At 36.0% G+C, this 19187-nt stretch overlaps 1 protein-coding gene and 1 pseudogene across 2 annotated transcripts; one reads left to right on the top strand and one right to left on the bottom strand.

The window, feature by feature from the left end:
• Positions 1-75: 75 nt before the first annotated feature.
• LOC123897008 (proteasome subunit beta type-5-like) lies at positions 76-8384 on the top strand. 2 transcript variants are annotated; one of them, XM_045947485.1, is made up of 7 exons: positions 76-339; positions 527-656; positions 744-850; positions 7051-7185; positions 7265-7368; positions 7453-7553; positions 8065-8384. In XM_045947485.1, the coding sequence occupies exons 1-7, from the start codon at positions 226-228 to the stop codon at positions 8193-8195; spliced, it is 822 nt and encodes a 273-aa protein (XP_045803441.1). In that variant the 5' UTR covers positions 76-225; the 3' UTR covers positions 8196-8384. The 2 variants fall into 2 exon arrangements, with proteins under 2 accessions (XP_045803441.1, XP_045803440.1); XM_045947484.1 differs by having other exon boundaries at positions 135-339; positions 527-850.
• Positions 8385-13557: 5173 nt separating this feature from the next.
• Positions 13558-18870, bottom strand: LOC123897007 (annotated as a pseudogene).
• Positions 18871-19187: the final 317 nt, after the last annotated feature.

Raw genomic sequence — 19187 nt, 5'->3', positions numbered from 1 at the left:
TGATAAATGTATGGGTAGAGAAAAAAAAATTCTTGTTTTTAAAAGAAAATAAATGGGCCTATTCCAATCCGGCCCAAAATAAGTCCTTCCTTTTTCCCCAAGCCAACAAAACACTGTTGTTTTAATTCCTTAATAATTTTTTTTCTTCTCGTTGCTTCAAAATCAACAGATCTCACACTGCAACTCTTTCTTCTTCGCCAATCGGTTAGGTCATATTCTGCAACCATGAAGCTTGATACAAGTGGTCTTGAATCGTTCCCTTCACTGATTTTACATGGAAACGATGTCGCCGGAGAAATCTCCGCACCTCCATCATTCGACCTTCCCAATTCCAACGATGTGAGTATTTGATTAACCCTACAAGTTTTGAATTTTTCGAAAAATCTGAAGGAAAATAAAATTAGGGTTTAAGTTTGTTTGTGAAATATTGGGGGTATGAAATCAAAGACTAGGTTGTAGAGAAAAAGGTTGAAACTTGAAGGTTTTACTTTTATCTGAATATTTTGTTTTTTTGGTGTTTTGCTAGTTCGATGGGTTCCTTAAAGAAGCTATTCAGATGGTGAAACCCGCTAAGGGTACTACGACTCTTGCTTTTATATTTAAGGAGGGTGTTATGGTAGCTGCAGATTCTCGTGCTAGCATGGGAGGATATATATGTGAGTGTTTATCAACTCTTTTGTTTGGTACTGGTAGGGTTTTATGTTACTTGCTTCTTATTAAACAGTTTTTTTTTTTTTTTATAGCATCACAGTCTGTGAAGAAAATTATTGAAATCAATCCTTACATGCTTGGGACAATGGCTGGAGGTGCTGCTGATTGCCAGTTTTGGCATAGGAATCTCGGCATCAAGGTAGACTAGGCTATCCTTCTATCTTGGATGATTACTTTTTTTTTTTTTTTTTGTCGGATAGCCTAGTAGCTAGAAATAAGTTGGGGTGTCCCTGCATATAAAATGTGATGTCCCTTGCCAACTGAGCTAAGCTCATGGGACATCTTGGGTGATTACTTTTGTTAGGCCTGTTGGGACTGTATCTTAGTTAAGTGCCTTGTTGCTAGTAGAAAAAATGTGGGGTCCATTTTGAACCATGTTTATACTCGTTAAATGAAAATTATGTGTCCCTAGACTGTAGCTTAGGAAGTAATCAAGGAGTGAAAAAGAAAGTGAATGGGGTTGGGACAATGGGAGGGCAAAACTAAATATCTGCCTGTGCTAGAAAGCCTTTGGAAGCATTGATAGGAAGAAAGTTATAATGCTTTAAGACAAATTATTTTTGAAGGATAGTTATGTAATTTAGAGATTACTAAAACTCATTGTCTAACTTCCTCAGATGAAAACATATTTTGGTTTTGATTCCTTTTATATTTTTTGTAGTTGCCTGATAGGATTCAATAGATCTAGAAAGAAAATCACCACACAGAATTCAAAGAAACAGAGAAAATTATATTGTATTATTGATTTGAAATTGGGTTAGAGATCAAACGGGATCTAACCATGTATACAATATAAAGTGAAGAAGGAAAGAAATAAAAAATGCAGGAATTTAAGATAGAATAAGCAATTCGAGCTGCTTAACACTCCTCTGCAATGACTGCAATTGAATCAATCCGTAACCAACTCTCCATGATGGGTTCCGTATAAAAAGGATCTAGAGCCCTTCTCTCTCTGCCACGTATTTAGTCACATCTGATGCATTTAATTGATTTGCATCATCCTGAGCACGTGCTTCTTTTCCTTTATTTCTATTATTCCTTGTATAAACTATACGATATCTATCAATACCCCCTCCTTCAAGACTCTCTTTGACCTCAAAGAGGAATTCAGGAAATTCTTGTCTCATCTTGTGCACCAATTCCCATGAGTTTTCAAATTCTGGTAATCCTTCCCACTTCACTAAAACTTCTAACTCTCCTTTGTCATTAACTCTAGAGTCCCTTGCTTCTTCAGGGCCTGGTTCCAATTGCCAATTCTCATTCATGCAAGTAGGTAAGGGTTGAGTTTCTACATTTGCTGAGACTGCCTTCTTTAACAATGAAGCATGGAAAACTGGATGCACTCTACTATCTGCTGGTAGTTTGAGTTTGTAGGCCACAGCTCCTACTCTCTCTAATATCTCATAAGGTCCATAGTATCTAGGACTCAGCTTTTGATTAAACCTCTTTGCCAACTTTTGCAACTTGTAAGGTTGAATTTTTAAGTAGACCATATCTCCTACTTGATAATTCACCTCTCTTCTATGCTTATTGGCCTGTTCCCTCATTTGATCTTGGGCTTTCAGAAGTTGATCTTTCATTTCCCTAATCATTTCGTTTCTTTCAGCAGTCAATTTATTGACTTCTTCTACTGCAGACAGATGCACATCTCCTCTAACTAAGATGGGTGGGTGTCTCCCATACAAGGCTTCAAAAGGAGTGGACTTAATAGAGGCATGGTAATTGGTGTTGTACCAGTATTCTGCCCATGCTAACCACTTAGGCCACATCTTAGGCTGTCTCCCTGTCAAGCATCTTAAGTACGTTTCCAAACATCTATTCACCACCTCAGTCTGTCCATCAGATTGGGGATGATATGCACTACTGTACTTCAGCTTTGTACCAGCCTGCTTGAATAATTCTGTCCAAAAAGAACTCAGAAAAACTCTGTCCCTGTCTGAAACTATTGAGCTAGGAAAACCGTGTAATCTTACTATTTCTTTGATAAACAGTTCTGCTATATCTTTGGCTGTGTAGGGATGCTTTACTGGCAAGAAATGAGCATATTTTGTCAATCTATCAACTACTACCATAATAGTATCAACTCCTTGAACTTTAGGCAATCCACCTATAAAGTCCATAGAGATATCACTCCATAATTGAGTGGGAATGGGTAATGGTTGTAAAAGACCTCCAGGACTCAGAGTTTGGTATTTGTTCCTTTGACAAACTTCACAAGAATCAACATAGGCTTTGATGTTTTTTCTCATTCCCTCCCAAAACACCAAACCTGCAATCTTCTTGTAAGTTCGTAAATAACCAGAATGTCCTCCAGTGGCTGTGTCATGAAACTCATGTAGGATCCAAGCAATCCTGGGTGATTGTTTTGGAATCACTATCCTTCCTTCATGAAACAGTTTTCCTCCTTTTAATTGATAACCAGGGTGACTCAAAGAATTACTCATTAAATCTTGGATAATATTTTTCAACTTTTCATCGCTTTGTATCTCTTCTTCTAACCCTTCCCAGGCTTCACATTGTACCATAGCAATAGTGGCATATTGCATCTGTCTGGAAAGGGCATCAGCAGCACTATTTTCTTTCCCTGGTTTGTACTTCACCTCAAAATCAAAACCAATCAGTTTTGCAATCCATTTTTGTTGCTCTTCGCCCATCAATTTCTGTTCAGTAATGTGTTTCAAACTTCTTTGATCAGTGTGAACTATAAATTTTTTTCCTAGCAGATATGGTCTCCATTTTTGTACAGCTATTACTATAGCCATAAGTTCCCTCTCATACACAGATTTACCTTGAGCTCTAGCAGATAAAGTTTGGCTCATGTATGCTATGGGCTTGCCTTCTTGCATTAACACTGCACCTATACCATGGCCAGAAGCATCAGTTTCTAACACGAAATCTTTCTTAAAATCTGGCATGGCTAGGACTGGTATAGTGGTCATAGCTTTCTTTAGGACTTCAAAAGCATGTTGTGGTTCTTCTCCCCATTTAAAATTATCTTTCTTCAATAATTGTGTTAAAGGCCAGGCTATTTTGCTATAGTTTTTAACAAATTTTCTATAATAACCTGTCAAGCCCAGAAATCCCCTAAGCCCTTTTAAATCCTTTGGAATAGGCCACTTCATCATATCTTCTATCTTTTTAGGGTCAGCTGATACTCCCCCACCAGAAATAATATGGCCCAAGTATTCAATTTCTGCTTGGCCAAATGAACATTTTTTTTTATTTGCAAACAGTTTGTGATTTTGCAAAGTTTGCAAAATTTCTGTCAAGTGCAGCATATGTTCATCTTTGTTTGTACTATAAATGAGAATATCGTCAAAAAAAACTAATACAAACTTTCTCAAGTAAGGTCTTAAAACCTCATTCATCAATGCTTGAAATGTAGATGGAGCATTGGTCAAACCAAACGGCATGACTAAGTATTCATAGTGACCCTCATGGGTCCTAAATGCAGTCTTTGCTATATCTGATTCTTTCATTCTAATCTGGTGGTAACCAGATTTTAAATCCAACTTAGAAAATATGATAGCTCCTCCTAATTCATCTAATAACTCTTCAATGATAGGAATAGGAAATTTATTAGCCACTGTTACCTTATTAAGAGCCCTGTAGTCAGTACAAAACCTCCACCCCCCATCTTTCTTTTTTACTAACAAGATAGGACTTGAAAAAGGACTTGTACTATGTCGGATGATTCCTGCCTTTAACATTTCTTTTACCATCTTCTCAATTTCATTCTTCTGGTAAAAAGGATACCTGTAAGGTCTCAAGTTAGGGATGACTGCATCTGGTTGTAACACTATGGCATGATCATGTTCTCTAGGTGGTGGCAACCCAATAGGCATATTGAACACTTCTTCAAATCTAGCAATTACTTCTTCCCAGTCAGAAGTAATTCCTTGATTGCTCTGGTTCTTTAATTCTGTCTGTACTCCATGCACATAGAATCCTACCCCTTCATTAGAGATAGCTTTCAGCATTGTTCTCCAATTAACTTGGCTATTACACATGGCTGGATCTCCTTGAATACTGTATTTTTTGCCCTGCACTTCCCATTTCAGATACAAATTGCCAAAATTTGCTTCTATGTTGCCTAAGCTTGCCAACCAATCCATTCCCAAAACAATTTCTGAACCACTGAGTTCCATAATAAAAAAATGTTGTTGGAATTTAACATCTTGAATGTTAAATCCCAACTCTTCACATACCCCACTATTCTTCACTTTCTCTCCATTCCCCACTTCAATGACATAAGTAGGTGTCTCAGTTATTGCTAAATTAAGCTCAGTCACCAACTTAGAAGATATGAAATTGCTGGTAGCTCCTGAGTCTATTAATGTCAATACTCTCCTACCTCCTATGTTAGCCCACACCTTAAAAGACTTGTTGGAAGTGAATCCTTCTCTACTCTGCAAAGAAAGTTGTAATGTCTTCAATTCCTCCACTAATTCAACCTCCTCCTTTTGTTCTGCCTCCCAGTTCTCTTCTCCCTCATCTTCACTGCTTGCTTCACATAATTTCAAGTGCATATGCTTGAATTTGCACACATGATCCCTATTCCACTTATCCCCACATTTGAAACATAGTCCTTTCTTACTTCTTTCATCCAATTCTGCAGGGTTAAGAAATCTTCCCTTAGGCCTATTAGTAGTCACTGAGCCAACCTTCTCATTCTCCTTCTTAATCCCACTGTACTCACCAGCAGGGTCCTTGAACCTTGTGGTTACGGATTGATTCAATTGCAGTCATTGCAGAGGAGTGTTAAGCAGCTCGAATTGCTTATTCTATCTTAAATTCCTGCATACGTATTTCATTGATTCTAAAATAACGTTCCACTCTTACTAACCACCCATACGCATCTTCTCCTTTGAAGATTGGAATATCCAATCTCCTCCTACTTCCTCCCAGATTCAAACGGTGACCACCATGGTTACGTGTTGTTCGCCGTCGTGATCCTGATGAAATCGCGCTCTGATCGCTCCAATCCTCTTCCTCAACGTTACGATTATGTGCTCGACGACGGTGAGGATGTGTTTCAGTGATCAGCTGACGAACCTGATCCAACGAGATCTGAGGTCGTGAGTGTATATCTACCACCATCTTACGCATCAGCTCCAAAGTTGTTTCCATAGTGTTAGTTCTCTGTTCTACGAGATCAATTCTATTTTCCATGATGTTTCTTGTTGTTGTTGCTACCATACAAGGGTTAAGATCTAACCAAGGCTCTAGATACCAATTGATAGGATTCAATAGATCTAGAAAGAAAATCACCACACAGAATTCAAAGAAACAGAGAAAATTATATTGTATTATTGATTTGAAATTGGGTTAGAGATCAAACGGGATCTAACCATGTATACAATATAAAGTGAAGAAGGAAAGAAATAAAAAATGCAGGAATTTAAGATAGAATAAGCAATTCGAGCTGCTTAACACTCCTCTGCAATGACTGCAATTGAATCAATCCGTAACCAACTCTCCATGATGGGTTCCGTATAAAAAGGATCTAGAGCCCTTCTCTCTCTGCCACGTATTTAGTCACATCTGATGCATTTAATTGATTTGCATCATCCTGAGCACGTGCTTCTTTTCCTTTATTTCTATTATTCCTTGTATAAACTATACGATATCTATCATTGCCCAATCTCAATAATTTGTATATGTTGGTGGCTGTCCTATATGAATTCATATTCTATTCTAATTTATAAAGTATGCATATGGCAGCATGTTTAAATATTTGAAGGTTAACTCTTAACTTATAATGAATTCAATCAATGTGGATGTTTTTGTATATTTGGCAAACCCCAAGTGAGGCCACAGCATAATCCACACTTATGCACACATTGTTGTGGATGCTTTCATTACTTTTCCGTGAATTACCTTTAGGCTTGTTACACTAAGACTTGGATGTTATTTAATTGGCATTGGTTTGGGATGAGTATATTTTGAATATATTAGGCCTCAGATTGACATCCACTAATTCATGGTTGAACTGATAATTTGTTCAGATTGATCCATGTTTATATGATATATGATATATTGTTTGCTATTTGTGTTGGTGGGTCTGTTTATGACAAACTGTTCCTTAATTGTTACAAAAACTATTGCAGAGTAGTTTTATTGTGGTCAACATCAAAATGTCAAGTTTTCATTTGTTAATTTATGTTTATATTATTGTTTTTATGGGTTGCTTGTATTTTTTATCCCCCTCATATAATCTTTCCATTGTGCTTCATACCTCCTTTTTGATCAATTAGGTGACTTACTTACTTGCATATAACTTCTATCATTGACTTTGGTTACAAATAGATTTTTTGATGTGGTTCATATTATCTGCAGTGTCGCTTGCATGAGTTGGCAAATAAAAGAAGAATTTCAGTAACAGGAGCCTCCAAGTTACTTGCAAATATTTTATACTCTTACCGTGGAATGGGGTTATCTGTTGGTACCATGATTGCTGGATGGGATGAGACGGTAATTCACAGGTCAAATAAATAAATGACTTTTGATTAAATAGTCCTATTTTGACTTACAATGATTGATCTCTATTTAGGGTCCTGGTCTATATTATGTTGATAGTGAAGGAGGAAGACTTAAAGGCACCAGATTCTCTGTAGGATCTGGTTCACCATATGCTTATGGTGTATTGGACAGCGGGTTAGCTAAACTTCCTATTTAATTATCGTTTATAATTCTTGTGCCGAATCTTGTCAACAAATAACATGTTCTTTGTCATACTAGGTACAAATATGACATGTCAATTGAGGAAGCTTCTGAATTGGCTCGACGAGCAATTTATCATGCCACATTTCGTGATGGTGCTAGTGGTGGAGTTGCTAGCGGTACCTTTTCTCCCCTATTGACCAGCTATATCTATAAGTTTATGACATTTTGCTGCCAATTCACAGACATAGATAAATAATTGCCAACATACACTCACATGTTTTTTTAGCAAAAGAACATTAACAAAGATATCTTTAAATTTGTTAATGTACTCCCTTACCTACATGTTACTTACTAGCATACTTCTAAGAATTTAAGTGAGTATTTTAGCCGCTTGACTGCTACCTGATGCCCACTTTTATTAAGTGGTACTGTAGCAAGTTTCAACTCTCATGCCATCCCAAAACATGATATCTATATTTCTATATGTCCACTTACTTGAAAATAGTCCATGGTTTCTAAACTAGCTTATTAATATGAAATACTATAGCAGAAAAATGTTATTATTGTAGTTACCCCTAACTAGGTCAACCTTTTTGCAGCAGCTATGTGTGCGTATTTTATTATAAATTTGTAAGGCATGAAATTAATTAATGTCACTAACTTGGATATTCATTTATATGATTTCAGTTTACTACGTGGGACCAACTGGATGGAAGAAATTGTCCGGTGATGATGTTGGTGAACTTCACTACCATTACAATCCAGTTACCCCAAGCACCACCGTGGAGCAAGAAATGGTTGACGCTGCTGCAGCTTGATTCAATAACTCATAGATATCGTTGACTTTTCTGTACTTCTCTGCTTATTTTGAATCAATTGCATGGACCTGATTTATATTCCAAACTGTCATCAGTTTTATGTATACAAAAGTGCTGATCTATGCTCTGATGTTGTGTAACGTGGAATAGTTTAAATGGGAAAAGCACGTCAAACGGATATTGCATGCATGTTTGATGTAGAATTATTTGTCCAAATTTAGGTTTTAGTAGAATTAATGAAAATAAATTTTTATGTTAGCTTAAATAATTTAATCTAATTTTCAGATCAAACTTTTTTGAACACAAATGACTGAACATAGCTGTTTGTTTTAGATTTTTTAGGGTCCGAAAAAGGTGTTTTTTTTTTTTAAACTAAGGAATTATTATTTTTTTTTTGAAACAAGGAATTTTTTGTTTTGCTTCTGCACAATTATGTTAGTGTTTAGTGCTATTGCTATATAGACAACATCAGATTTGAATAAATCATTTATTCAAAATTACAGACAAATATGTACAATAGAAACCTGAGAAACAAATACTTTACACCGAATACCATGATAACACCAGATGAAAGGGTCAGAATCAAAGGTAGGCTTTGTCTAATGTGAAAGAGCATGATAAGTCTTGTAGGCTTTGTCTAATGTGAAATAGCAAGGAATGTCTTGCATGGTGCACAACTTTTTTTTAACAGTTGGATTGATAGACACACCAAATCTTATGGTAGGTCAGTAACACTTGATTATTTTTCTTTCTTTCTTCATTGTCTCAACTTTCAACTCAGGAGCAGTCTCCCTCCTCCATAACCATTATGTGATGCTTCACCAAAATCTCAATACTTCTAATCTCATTTCTCAAAATCTCAATAATTCTAACTTCATTTCTCAAAATCTGAGTACTTTTAATTTATATATTTGACAATATTTTTGTTTCTTCATTTTCTGTTTTTGGCCATAATTGTTGAGACTTAAATGATGGTGGTCATAGACAGAGGGAGAGAATAGTGGTATCAAATACCGGCGCGGAGGAGACGATTTTTAACATGGTGGTCGTCGATAAAAGTTCTCCAATCATAAAATAAATTTAGGGGATTTGTTACAGATGTCAAGGGGAATGAAAATGGGTAGTCCAGTTTCTCCATATGTGGCCAAAGGTGGCCGGAAAATAAAAGACAATGGCAGTTGGGATTTTTAAAATCTATGGATCTGAATTTTTTTTAGGGGTTTTGTAGAGGAGGAAGAGAGAAATTAAGTATCGGTGATTTCATGGCTAAACACGGCTGACCAAACGACGTCGGTGAGAAGCCTAAAAGCGAGTGTCGACGTCGGCGGTCATGGTGAAAAGAGAGGAAGAAGAAACGAAATCTGTAACAGAGGAGAGAGAATTTATTTATTTATTTTTAAATGTGAAAATAAAATTAATTAATATATTAAATATAGGCAACACATGATAATAATTTGCGAAGCATCCTGATCCAACGGAGGAAATTAGTCTTGCACGGTGCAAGACTTAAGCTACTTGTTCACAGTAGACTCCGCCAGTCTTGTACCGTGCAACACTACTATTTACCATTGAGTTAAGTTGTTGTACTAGATCTCTAGGTGGGCCTTCCACATATGATCGCCACCCTCTATTTACGCGTTTCCACCCCCTTCCTTTCCGTAACTCTTCTCTTTCGGACTCAACCCTTTCTTCTTCATCTCTTGGATAACAATATTTGAAAAGACCAAATAAATCATCAAAGGTAAGATTGCATAATAGAAACCATATCACAAACCTTTTTTGTTGGGGTTGTGAGATAGAGAGTGAATTAGAAAGGATTGGTGTCTGAGATTGAGAATGGCCGAATGAGTGTGTGAGATGTAGGGTTGGGAACATGCCAGGTCTTGATAGGCCATGCCTTGATAGGCCTGAGCCTGGCCTATGATTTTTCTTCAGGCCTAAGCCTGACCTACGACCTATCAAATGTTATTTATTTTGGCTTGGCCTGAGCCTTTTTAAAGTCTGGTCTGGCCTTGTAGTCTATTTAAAAGTCTGTGTTACATAAAGGTGCTAAACAGACCTTCACATTTAAATTTTTAAAATTTCTTTAACATTAAGAAAAAACTAATAAAATGATTAGCACAATAATTAAAAGTTAATAAAATAACAAATATGATTAAATAATAATATATTTTTTCTTTGGCAAAAATAAAATAAAATAATATTATATAAATAATAATAATTAAATATAAACAGGCGGTCTATCAGACTTTGTAAGCTTTTTTAGAAGCATGAGTCTGACTATTTATGTAAATAGACTTTTTTCAAAACCTAAGCCTGACATTTTTAATAAACAGGGCAGGCCAGGCCAGACTTACACAGGCCAGACCGAAGACGTCTGTAGGCCGCCTGACCTATTCCCAACCCTAGTGAGATGGGTCTAATAATAATAATAATAATAATAATAATAATAATAATAATAATAATAATAATAATAATAATAATAATAATAAAGACTTAATTTGTCTCTTCTTTTTTTTTTTTTTACTGTAATTTGCCTCTTCTACTCGTTGCTCTTATGTTCCGATTTTTTTAAGATTCGCTTTGTTCCATTATTCTAATTTTCTCTGTTTTGGGCTGATGTTGTTCGTCGAAGAATAGTGACCTCCGTCAGATAACCATTTACCAGCAAGGAGAGAGAGAAATAAGATGCAGTGGAAAATTTAGTTTGTTGAAGGAGTGATAAAGTGCCAGAGTGTATCATATTTTCTTGAGTAAGTATATAATCTCTAATTAGGGATGGCAACGGGCGCTCATGGGTGCGGGTTTGACACTTACCAAACCCACACCCAAAATCATCACCCAAACCCAAAGGTTGTTCGGGTGGCAAAACAACACCCACGCCCACACCCATTGGGTTCGGGTTTTTTCCACCCAAACCCAAACCCACATCACATTTGAAAATAATTTGCAAATTTAAGAAATTATATTCCAACATAGACTTTGAATTAAATTACAACTAAAATTAAGGTCTTCCAAGAAAATTCAAACATAGACTTTCAATAAATTACAACATAGATTTTCAAGAAATTAAATTACAACTAAAATTAAGGTCTTCCAAGAAAATTGAGGGAGACTATGGGGGTAATTAGATAATTATAAAATATTTCGGGTGGGTGTATGGGTTTCGGGTGTGGGTTTGACTGATACCAAACCCACACCCATATTATCGGGTGTCACCCAAACCCAAACCCAGTCAAATCGGATTTCGCCCGTTGACTTGGGTTTGAGTTCGGGTGGGTCTCTCGGGTTTGGGTTTTTTTGCCATCCCTATCTCTAATGAGTAAAAATACTCGTGCACCGTGAAAAATATGAGTCACTCTTTCACTGTAGCACTCGCCTCAATGGTAGTAAATAAGTAGTCTTAAGCTTACTTTAAAATAATTGATATTGATATTTTACCGTTATTTACTTTTTTATACTCAATTTCAAGCACATCATCAAGATTCAAGAGTGCAGTTTTGCTCCATTTTCAAAGGCTCTTTTTATTCCTGTTCATTGCATAGATGGATGACACGTGGAAAAAAAATAACTCGATTGAGATTAGAATGTTAGAATTAATTATTGATTATTTGTTTATACTGGAAAAAAAAAGTAACATTAACATGCACGAGTGAACTTCATTTTGTTTCTCTTTGATCAGAATCCCTTTCATCATCGCCTCTCCTCCCTCTTCCCTTTGCCTCCACCTCATTTCGTCACGGAGGCGTTCTTTCTCCCTTCTTCTGATCTTCTCAACACACCACCTCGTTGTCTCACCTTCCTTTCATCATTACGCGTTGTGTTTATTACTAAAATTTATTTGATGAATAGATGCTGACTGAGAGTGATAAGATGAGGATGATGAAACTGGAGGAGCATGCTTATTACTAGTCTGGTTTATTCAATTTGCAATAGCTTGTATTTAAATGTTATGTTATTCAGATTGTTTTGTTTGTGGAAACGGCGGCGGCGAGACAGTGAGGTTCGGCGAGATGGCAAGATGACGAGCTGATATGTGGCTGTGTGTGGAGAAGAATGGAGGAAGGACGCCGTTGTGACGGGCGGAGATGAGCGGCGGCGATAGTTGGTGAGGTGTAGATGGAACAAATGTTGTATTAGTGAAACATGAGGAAGAAGAAGACATACAACCTAGGAAGCACCGACACTCCTCAGATTAGGCGTGTCTGTGTCGGACACGTGTCGGTGTTCGTGTCCGACACCGACACCGATACTTATGATTTATCAGTGTCGACGTGTCAGTGTCCGTGCTTCATTGCATACAACATGTTTCTTTCTCTTCTTACTATCTCTTTTTTGTTTTTTTATTAAAACAAATACTTCTTAGTTTTAATCTCAGCCATCTAATTTATATTTTTCCCACGTGTCATCCATCTAAGCATTGAACAGGAACAAAAGGAGATTTCTCATGAACAAAACTGCTCTAATTTAGTCGTGTAATCATTTCGGTTCTCGTCTCATTATTATCAAGTTAATTTGTCTGAATCAAACATCCCACGTTACTAGAAGTGTCGCTTGAAAAGTAGGGGACACGTGGTGATTGAATCTACTATACTGAGCACGTACTCACAAGGTTCTATCAACTAGGGCTGTGCAAAAATGTTTCGTCCCACCGAAACCCGAAAAACCCACAAAAAAACTGAAGTAAATGGGCGGATTTATTCGGTTTAACGAGTTTTGATTTTCAGTTTCATACGAGTTCCACTGAGCAGGTGTGGTTTTGATTGATTTGATCTCTCTTAACCGGACCCGACCGAAATAGTAGTATATAATATGCCTACTAGTTTAAATATATTACTGCAACACTGCAACTGTCTTATTGCATTGCCTTATCACATCACACTTTTAGACTATCAACAATGGTTTAAGGTTTAAACCCCACCTTTTTCACTTCCCAATATTCCACATCATTTTCTCTCTCTTCCACATAACAATTAAACTATTATTCAACTTTTACTCCTACAATGGTTTAGTTTAAACCAAATATTCTCTCTTCCAACTCACTTTCATACACCCCACATTCTTTATTCTTCATTTATATTATTTAATTTTGTATAATAATTATTATTATTTATATTTTTTTAAATAATGAATATTTTAATTTTTATATATTTAATATTTAAAATTATTATTCTTCCTTAATTTATCAACTAAAAATGACAAAAAAAAATTTATTATTAACTCAATTAAGATACGCAAAAACAACTCGATTATAGTAAAAATTGTTACACACGAAATAGAATTAGTAAAGCACACAATACAAATCACTCGACATATGAAATAACCAAACTCATAAATCACACTTTAAAATACATAACCAATGCTAGTCACGAAACATTCCAAATGTTTTCCAGATATGCTCGACAAGATCAGCCTTCAACTGATGATGTGCACTTGGATCGCGTAACTCAGATCTTGAACGAACATGATTATGAAACGAGGGTAGTACCTCAGTTGAGAATTGTTGCGTTGTGTTGGAACCACTTGTATTTCCCTGATCAAAGTCGTTCCAATTTTGTGCATATGTATCACGTTCATCCTCGACAATCATATTATGTAATATGATACAAGTTCTGATGATGATAGCCAAGTCACCTATATCCCACATTCGGGCTGGTTCACGAATGATTTGAAAACAAGCTTGTAGCACTCCAAATACATGCTCCACATCCTTTCGACAAGCCTCTTGATATTTCGCAAATAACTTATCTTGTTCAGTAATTGGAAGTCTAATCGATTTGACAAATGTTGGGTATGAAGGGTAAATACCATCGGCGAGATAGTATGTCATATTGTATGGGCGTCCATTTACAAAGAACTTAACTTTGGGAGCATTCCCTTTTTCAACATCATCAAAAACTGGAGAGCGATCAAGTACGTTAATATCATTCAATGTACCTGGACATCCAAAAAATGCATGCCAAATCCATAAATCATGAGACGCAACAGCTTCAAGAATAACTGTTGTGGTTCCTTTATCTCCTCTAGTAAATTGTCCTTCCCAAGCTGTAGGACAATTTTTCCATTTCCAGTGCATGCAATCAATACTCCCGATCATTCCAGGGAAGCCACGCATCTCACTAACTTGGAGTATCCTTTGTAGGTCATCAGTGTTTGGTGCTCTCAAATAAATTGGCTCATACAATTGTATGATCCCTTTACAGAATTTACGTAAACATTCAAGTGCAGTTGTACCTCCTATTTTGATATATTCATCAACCGCATCAGCTGATAAACCATACGCTAACATACGCATGGCTGTGGTACATTTTGCTAATGGAGATACACCTTCTTTTTTTGCAGCATCAAATCTTTGTTTGAAATAGACATCGTTGTTTGAAAGGTCCCCAACAATGCGTAAAAAAAGGTGCTTCTGCATTCGAAATCTACGTCGAAACATTGCCTCATCGTACGTAGGTTGATTTGAGAAATAGTCGTCTATTAACCTTTGGTTTGCTGCTGCATGATCTCTATGAATATATCTTCTCTTGGTACGCTCACCGTTAGAATCTTGCATTTCCTCTAATATTTTCTTGCGACGTTCCCTGAGAGGGTTAACAATTAACTCCTCCTCCATACGAGACTGTCTTTTGTAGGATTCTATATCAAAAACAAATTGAGATTGATCCATTGAGAGTTTTAGAGAAATTGCTAAATGTTAAATTGGTAGGAATAATCAGAGAGATGCTTTGCTATCATACAAGTTGGCTTTAGTTTCAATGATAATATATTTATACTAGAGTGAGCATTGAATGTCATGCATTATTTTTCATAATAATGAGTTAGCTTTCACTATTTTGAGTTATTTTTCAGCATCGGATGCCATTCACACTGCCCAACATATTTTGCCTAATAATGTGAGTTGTCTATCACTATTTTGAGTTGTTTTTCAGCATTGGATGCCATTCATGTAACACCCGAACCCATTATTTTAATGTAATTCTACCTTTATTAAATCTTTTACAAAATACGCAACGGAAAATTGCAATTTAAGTTATAGAATATTAGTTCTAGGTATTACACTCCTCTTTACAAAATAATACTAACATGATTATTTAATAAAAACTCGTTTTATACAATATAAATTTCCTTATAAAAGATACATTTTTCCAATCTAGATACATGAGTCATGAATGACTCTATATACTATATACAACCCCTTTTCCCGTGTCACAATCAGAGCGGAGCGTCACCAAAGACTCGAACAACGAAACACACATAACCTGTAAAATCTGGACCCCCAACGGTCCAGCACATAACACATAAAAGAGAGTTAGATAACATACTCAAAAATATACAAGTGTAAGTAAATGATACTTAAACACTTCATCACAAATCATACATAGTCTAACTCATGCATATACTTCATTAATCACATCAAATTAGGAGTTATAACCTAATTGTACTCATACTTCATTTAATTATAAGTTACACAAGTTATAATCAAATATCAATCATAATTCACAAGATATTGGAGCCAATTACATTTAAAATCATCGGACAATCAACACATACAACAAGTCTAACACACATAGACAATTATCACAAATTCCAAACATATGTGTCACATATCAAATATCAAATAATGTACACATATCCTAATGCAATCTAATGCCACAATCTTCATGCTATGCCCCCTAGACATATCTAATGCATGTGGTACCATCTTCTTTATTAGAGTATCTCACCTCTAATATCCTTCTTTATCGGATAAATATAATCCGATATCCTTCTTTATTGGAATATCCAATATCACATATATTCATGAATGCATGTATGTATTTCATGAATTCACTCACAATCAATAGCATTAAGCTCTTCATTTACTAATGTGGAACATTATCCAACATTACTTCTTTATTAAGATAACACTATACCTTAATATCCTTCTTTATCGAATAACATAATTCGATATACTTCTTTATTAAGTTAATTAACACCTTAATATACTTCTTTGACATTTTAACAAACATCATCAACACAATCAACAACAATTATATTCCACACATATAATCAACAATTCATCAACATTCATGCATATTCATATATCATGCATTTACTCACATTTTTAACACAATACTAATAATATAAGTAAAGTGTATTAAGCATACATTTTATCATAAAACAAACTCCGGAATCGGAATCTACTCGAAAAACTGGGTAAAATACATAATATAACATGTTAGAACCCTCAAAGTCATTCAAATTCCAAAACAGCAAAGTGCTGTGCTGACACGGTGGCTAAGCGAGCCTTAGCGAGCTGTAGCGAGCTGTTCGCTAAGCGAAGGTCAGCGAGCTTCAGCGAACCACACCAGTGACTCACCTGCTCGTAGCGAGCTGCAGCGAGCTGTAGCGAACAGCTCCTGCCAGAACTGCTCAAAACATGCGATTTCCACCCAAATTCACCCAAAAATCCCATTTTTCATGTTATAAACCCCAAATGAGTTTGTATTCAAGTGCAACAAACATATCTAAACACAAAAGGACGGTTCATTTCACCGATCTACCATTTTTACTACGAAAAAGTAGAGATTTAACACTTTTACTCAAAACTCTCAAGAACACAAAGTTCTTGAGTTTAATCCTTTATAAATCTCGTTTTTAACCATTAGATTCGTTCATACATCATGATAAGAGCATGTTAAACATGTTATGAACCTTAGAATCGATTTCCATTAAGAAAATCCATCCAAACTAAAACGAAAATGGGGTGGAGGAAGTTCGGGTGAGGAGAAATCGACATTCTCCCCTTCCTCGAGTCACCCACGAATATGAAATCTACTCTCTTACCTGGATTCGAAGAAAACTCGGAGATTTGCTCTTGATCCCTCTAGCTCAAGCTTGCCTTAGCTCTCCTCTTGCTCTCCCTTCTCTCTTCCTCTCACAAGAACATGAGAAAATGAATTCTCTCTTCCCTCACTATGCCCATATGGGCGCTCCACACCCACACAAGGCCCATTGGGCCTCAAGCCCAATTGGCTTGGCCCAATTACACGTTAACTCACTCTACTCGCTTAATAACTAAAGTACTCGATAAATAACCCTAGTTATTAACTTAATTAAAATGCCACGTTAAATAAAATATTTTAACACATAAAAATAATAATACGAAAATTGGGTCGTTACAATTCACACTGCCCAACATATTTTGCCGAATAATGTGAGTTGTCTTTCACTATTTTGAGTTGTCTTTCAGCATTGGATGCCATTCACACTGCCCAACATATTTTGCATAATAATGTGAGTTGTCTTTCACTATTTTGAGTTGTCTTTCAACATTGGATTGGATGCCATTCACACTGCCCAACAAGTTTTTTGTCTTGTAGAACTATTCATATGGTTTGCAGACATCACATCTAGATAAATAATAGAGATACGAAACATAACAAAAGCATTGATTAATAGATAAAACATAACAAATACATTGATTATAGATATAACATAACAAATACATTGGTTTAGAGGTTTCCAAATAATTCTACTTTCAACATTTCTAGCAGTTGTTTGTTATATTCATCCAAATGTTCCTTAGCACTTAACTTCGCAAATAACTTCATCTTTTTTGTACGCACTGCTTCCAACTTAATTCTTGATGCCTCCTCTTGGGCTCTGGTTGCCTCATTGTGTGCTTTCGCTGCCTCTTGTTGTGCCAAAGCAATTTTGTCTAATCTTTCAAATTCTTGCTCCTTGAAATGAATATACTCATCACACCCTTCTTCAACCATAGTTAACTCTTCCGCTTTCCCCCTTCTTGAACCTTTCCCTTTTCCTTTTTTTTAGCTGCATCCCTTCCCATTGGACGAGCAATGGAACCAACAGAACTTGAATCAACAACATCACCTTCACGAGCCCTCTTAGATCCATTATTTCCACCAACTTGAGACATATATCTTGGTTGATCACGAACCTTGAGTCATTTTTGCATTAAATTGAAGCTACCATTTCCATTATCTCCATATACCTGGTGAGCTTTTTCCAAAACATCATTCTCCGACCACCCACTTTGTTGCATACGCTTAGCAACATCATATGCTCCTCTCCATCTACCCAGTTTGGTGTTTATATAGTTATAATGATTTTTACACACAACGTGATCACGTGGAGAATCAAATGAGCAATGTGTGTTGCAATATTCTGCAATTTTCCCCCAAAATGTATCTCCTTTTTTATTCCTTCCAATTACACTATCCGTTCCATATTTAATCCATCCACTAAGAAGCACTAAGTTTTGCTCAGTGGTCCATTTGACATTTTTCTTCCTACTTGGACGAATTTCCTCAACATTTTCTTCAGTATCAACATTAGCACCACTCGCATTTCCGAGCGTCATTTGAGTTGAAAATTCAGGAATTTCAGTGATTTCAACATTTGGATATTGGTTTGAGAAGCGAGGATTAGCATAATGGGTTGTTTTGGAAGAATGATGTCCATAATGCATCATAGATCTGTATTGTGGTGGATAATTTGGCACAGTTGAAGGCATGCCAAACATAGGTGCAAAACCATAATTTGATGGATTCTGAGGTTGTGGTTGGTTGGGGTTTTGGTTGTTCACCGGAAAATTGCTTGAATTTTGGCTATGAAATGGATAATTATTCGTGTTTTGGTTGTTAAACGAGTAATTATTTTGATCCATTGCACAAGGAAAAACTAGAGAAAGAAGTGTAAAAATGAGTTTTTTTTTTTTATGTTGAAAGTATAGCAAACCATAACTCTATTTATAGAGTTTTTAAAATTATGAATTTTGGTATTAAAAAAAAATTTGAAAAAAAATACGCTATGCAATAATTGCCATGAAAGTATTAGAATAAATAAAAATATAAACAACCAATCAAAATATTACACATATATATACATTTTAAAAAATAAAATGAAAAAACAAGAACCACCTCCCTCTTGAGCAAGTGAACCACACTTGCTGGAGGCGGCCTCTCAGCTTACGCCACGTGTCCA

The sequence above is a fragment of the Trifolium pratense genome, linkage group LG7 (assembly GCF_020283565.1).
Source record: "Trifolium pratense cultivar HEN17-A07 linkage group LG7, ARS_RC_1.1, whole genome shotgun sequence".
Lineage (NCBI taxonomy): Eukaryota > Viridiplantae > Streptophyta > Magnoliopsida > Fabales > Fabaceae > Trifolium > Trifolium pratense.
Note: the sequence above shows the minus strand (reverse complement) of the source record. Positions and strands in the feature narration are given on the sequence as shown.

Bases quoted from the DNA above. Each gene is read 5' to 3' on its own strand.
- LOC123897008 (XM_045947484.1), top strand. From the start codon at position 226: ATGAAGCTTGATACAAGTGGTCTTGAATCGTTCCCTTCACTGATTTTA. The intron at 340-526 runs GTGAGTATTTGA...GTGTTTTGCTAG, and splicing joins ACCTTCCCAATTCCAACGAT to TTCGATGGGTTCCTTAAAGA. The intron at 7,186-7,264 runs GTAATTCACAGG...ATCTCTATTTAG, and splicing joins TTGCTGGATGGGATGAGACG to GGTCCTGGTCTATATTATGT.